The sequence below is a fragment of the Melitaea cinxia genome, chromosome 23 (genome assembly GCF_905220565.1).
Source record: "Melitaea cinxia chromosome 23, ilMelCinx1.1, whole genome shotgun sequence".
In the NCBI taxonomy this organism is placed as follows: domain Eukaryota; kingdom Metazoa; phylum Arthropoda; class Insecta; order Lepidoptera; family Nymphalidae; genus Melitaea; species Melitaea cinxia.
Genome location: NC_059416.1, coordinates 6,652,677 through 6,656,648, shown reverse-complemented (window position 1 = coordinate 6,656,648; position 3,972 = coordinate 6,652,677). Strand labels below are relative to the sequence as shown.

Here is a 3,972-nt window from a genome sequence, read left to right as displayed (position 1 = left end):
AAAAGTTGTTTCATTATATAGGGTGAAATTCGCGTAAACATCAGAAAACAATTGTGATGATATTTTTGGAACAGTCAGTTTAGTAATTATTTCAGAGATATTTTTTACAAGTCCTTAATTAAATGACCAAATTTGGTAAACAAGTTTGGTAAACAACAGTTGTTAATATGAATAAAAACTGTACCAAAAAAAAACAACAAATTATATAAAATTAAAACAGATTTCATTTTTGACGGCACTGCGTAACGCTATTTACATATTAATCAAATATTTTACGGCTATTTCACATGTACCTCATTATACTAGTTCATTCGTTCAAATGTTACGTGACATGTTTTCGGGAAATTACTTTATTTTATTTTGTTCAAATATAAAATATTTATTACTTTATCTGGCAGTGCCAATTAGTTCATACTTACAATGTGATATACCATTACATTAAAAATATTCTTGCATTCATAATATTAATAATTTAAAATAAGTATAATCGTATACTAAATGGGCAAATGTTATTCAGCATAACGCAAATTACAACATTACAATACATTAGATATTACATAAAATCAAATGACTGACTATTTCTACTATCACATGTAATACTGGCTCCTATTATTATTTGTCAGTACACCATTCATAATATTATAATACAAAATAATAGCAAGATTATTAAATTCACAACAGTTTTTATTTATAAATTCTTCTCAACTAGTAGTTAAAGACTCTTTGGTCATATCGAAATATAAATTCCCTTATTTTATTTATAATTTAAATATCTTTGATTAGGTAACTGATAGAATACGATAATTATCTACAATTCACTACAAATCATAATATAATCTTCTTATATTTACACCAAAAACAAGAATTCCTCGGACATAGTACGTGACAAGTAGCGAAGTTTATAAATAATTTCACGACTAGTTTGATATACGTTCAGAGTTATACATCCATTATTAATGTATAAATTACGTTAGCACTATTACACATTGGTTTATTCATAAGTCTTATTTAAATCACAGTATCCAGGTCACTAGAGTCGACCTTTTGCATTGACAATCATAGAAAACTTTCCGACGCCCGCGTCTCCTCTCTATCCACAGCCGAAACTATTTCCACACCCTCCTCATAGTTTGCAACTTTACTAGACGAGTTATTTACACAATAATGCTGGTCGGGCCCTCCGTATTGGCTGTGATAGAATTCCTCACGCATCATATGATTTAAATTTGAACATCTGAAGAACAATATTTCCTGGAAGGGCTTCCGGAAATCTCTGTTTAAAGTTGCGTAAATTATTGGGTTTAAAAGACTATTAATATAGCCTAGCCATAGAAATAGAGCACTCACGGCGTCTGGAATTGTGTCCTCGTTAACAAATGGCCTTATCAGTGCGAGAACGAAAAATGGCAGCCAGCAAATAATAAATGCTGACATAATTATACCGAGCGTAGTGGACGCTTTACGCTCTTTAGCCAGCTGAAAACGTAATTTTTTCTGGTGGGGCGAATGAGTCGGTTGTAAAAGGTCCTTCGCGTAGTGACTTTTATGAGCGAAATTGGATAATGACGATCGGATTCGACTAGGATTTAATTTGCTACTATTTTCGGAAGATTGTCTTCGTCTACTTTCTCGGGGTGGATGTTTAATTTCCGGTACGGGACCCATTTGTGAGTTTGGTCGATTTATTGTGTGTATAGGCTTTGTGGGTGTTTTCGGCACATGCTGTAGCATTGGATATTGTGACTCGTTCGATTGTCGTTGACCCGAGAAGCATCTTCCTATCGAACTTTCAGTTTTGTCTACACTACACTGTAACAAATAAAAAAATACCATTAGGATTGTATAGAGATTGATCTTATAAAAATATGTTATCTTAAACAAATGTGTTTGTTGGACAAACTCACTATTTTGTTCATGTAGTTGTTAAAAAATAAATCTATTGTTAATTTTTATTTTATTTTATTACACTTTTTTATTTTATTTATATAATAGAACTAGATGTGACCCACAAAAAAAAAATAGCCTATAGCCTTCCTTGCGAAATGGGCTATCGAACACAGAATGAATTTGTCAATTCGAATCAGTAGATTCTGAGGATAATGCGTTTAAACCAAAAAAAAAACAAACAAACTTTACAGCTTTATATTATTAGTCTAAAGTAATACAAACAATAATACAAACGATTATATTATAATTAAAAAAAATAAACGATCAAATTAAATTATAATATCAAAATATAAATTTTTATATTACACTAATTGTTTTTACTTATAATACAAACTTATACCCTTTTTGAATTTGTTTACCATACTATAATAGAAAATTCAAACTAATATTGACTATTAATCTCACCGTTGTATTCGTACTAGCAGTCGAGCCTCTCGTGGGAGGAGGTGGTTGGGCGGACTGGCTACCCAATAGTTTAGCTTCAGCTCCACCGCCGTTCTTTACGTTTATTTCTAAATAGCAATGCGTTTCCAAGTGTGACTGTGCGCGTCTTTCATCCTTAACTATTTTTCGAGCAGCACTAAAAATTTTATAGTAAACAACTACCATTACCGTTAATGGCAAGTAAAATGAACCAAATGTGGCATAAATTTGATATCCTTGGTTCTGAGATACTGAACACGATGTTTCAGTTTTCTCATTTCCCAATATTAAAACGGGAGGCAGCGATATAAAAGCTGCACTCATCCACACAATGAAAACACAAAAGAGCATACGTTTTGGCGTTCTCTTTACGCCGTATTCCAATGGCTTTGTTATTGCATAATATCGATCAACTGATATCATGCAAAGATTTAAAATACTCGCTGCACATGATAGGACATCACTGGATACCCAAAAGTCACAAACAACCGGTCCAAACGGCCACGATCCCATCAAATCATAAACCATAGCTACCGGCATTACTAGCATCGCAACACAGAGATCACTTACAGCCAGCGATACAATTAAATAGTTGCTAGGTCTTCTCAATTTTCGTACTAAGCAAACGGCGACGCAAACTAAAATATTTCCCACTATCGTTCCAAAGATTACTATCATGAAAATAGCTGCCAGAAGAACAGTTACAACTGTGGAGTACTTAGTGTGCTTTATGTGAGGATGTTTAAAAGCCGTCGTATTTGTGTCGTAGAGCGTCCAATTTATTGTTGAATTTGGGTTTGTATTATTGTACCCTGACAGAGTTGAATCATTGTAATCTATAGAAAATACAAAATCAGTTTGCAATAATAAAGATACGAGTATGAGAAGACACGAAGGTAAAGTAACGAAGCTAGGCCGTGAACAGTAAAAATTATGATTTTGAGCCGCCATACGAGTCCCTGGCTTGGGTGACAATTAATATCGTTTCTGTATCGTTACCATGCATCGGGTTCAATTTTATCTTCTTTATACTTTTGCATTAATTTATTGGTTTTCCACTCAAATTTAAATGCAATATTTATTTCAAGTCAAGTTTGAAAAACGACTTTGTCATATACTTGTTTTGTTTTAGAGTGGCGCAATTGATTACAATCGAGAAAAGGCTTTAATTGACATAACGCCAGGATTACTCTTCCAATTCCGAGCTGAGCCATTGGATTGTATGATTTTATTTTAGAAAAATGGTTCTTTTCTATTGGTCAATAGAGTTTGATATCGGTTGCTTCCGTCTTTATTTGAGTCTTGTTGTTTTATTGCGCTAGAAAAGCGGTTGGAGTTGTTAAGAGTTCAATATCCCGTCTGCGGATTGCTTCATTAGTGTCAGCGCTTGATGAAAAAAATCTCGAACCTGAAAAGATAAGAAACAAGACATGTAGAAGTTACTCGAATAAAATAATATATTTTATTATAATTATGGTAGGATGAGGATGTAATGTTTTTAAGTTAACTAAATAAAATTTAAGAATATTTAAATAATTTCCATATCATACAATTGAATACCATATAAATAATAAATAAATACATTTAAATATAATGTTTATA

The 3,972-nt window shown here is 32.4% G+C and overlaps 1 protein-coding gene across 1 annotated transcript; it reads right to left on the bottom strand.

Moving 5' to 3' along the window:
* Positions 1–1,056: 1,056 nt before the first annotated feature.
* On the bottom strand, positions 1,057–3,321 carry LOC123665244 (5-hydroxytryptamine receptor 1-like). Its single transcript, XM_045599574.1, has 2 exons — positions 2,353–3,321; positions 1,057–1,809 (listed from the first exon to the last, which is right to left on the bottom strand). The coding sequence occupies exons 1-2, from the start codon at positions 3,319–3,321 to the stop codon at positions 1,057–1,059; spliced, it is 1,722 nt and encodes a 573-aa protein (XP_045455530.1).
* Between the last annotated feature and the right edge of the window lie 651 nt (positions 3,322–3,972).

Excerpts from the sequence above, each read along its gene's own strand:
- LOC123665244 (XM_045599574.1), bottom strand. The coding sequence starts at position 3,321 with ATGGCGGCTCAAAATCATAATTTTTACTGTTCACGGCCTAGCTTCGTT. Across the intron at positions 1,810-2,352 it reads CTGCTAGTACGAATACAACG|TGTAGTGTAGACAAAACTGA; the intron begins GTGAGATTAATA and ends TATTTGTTACAG.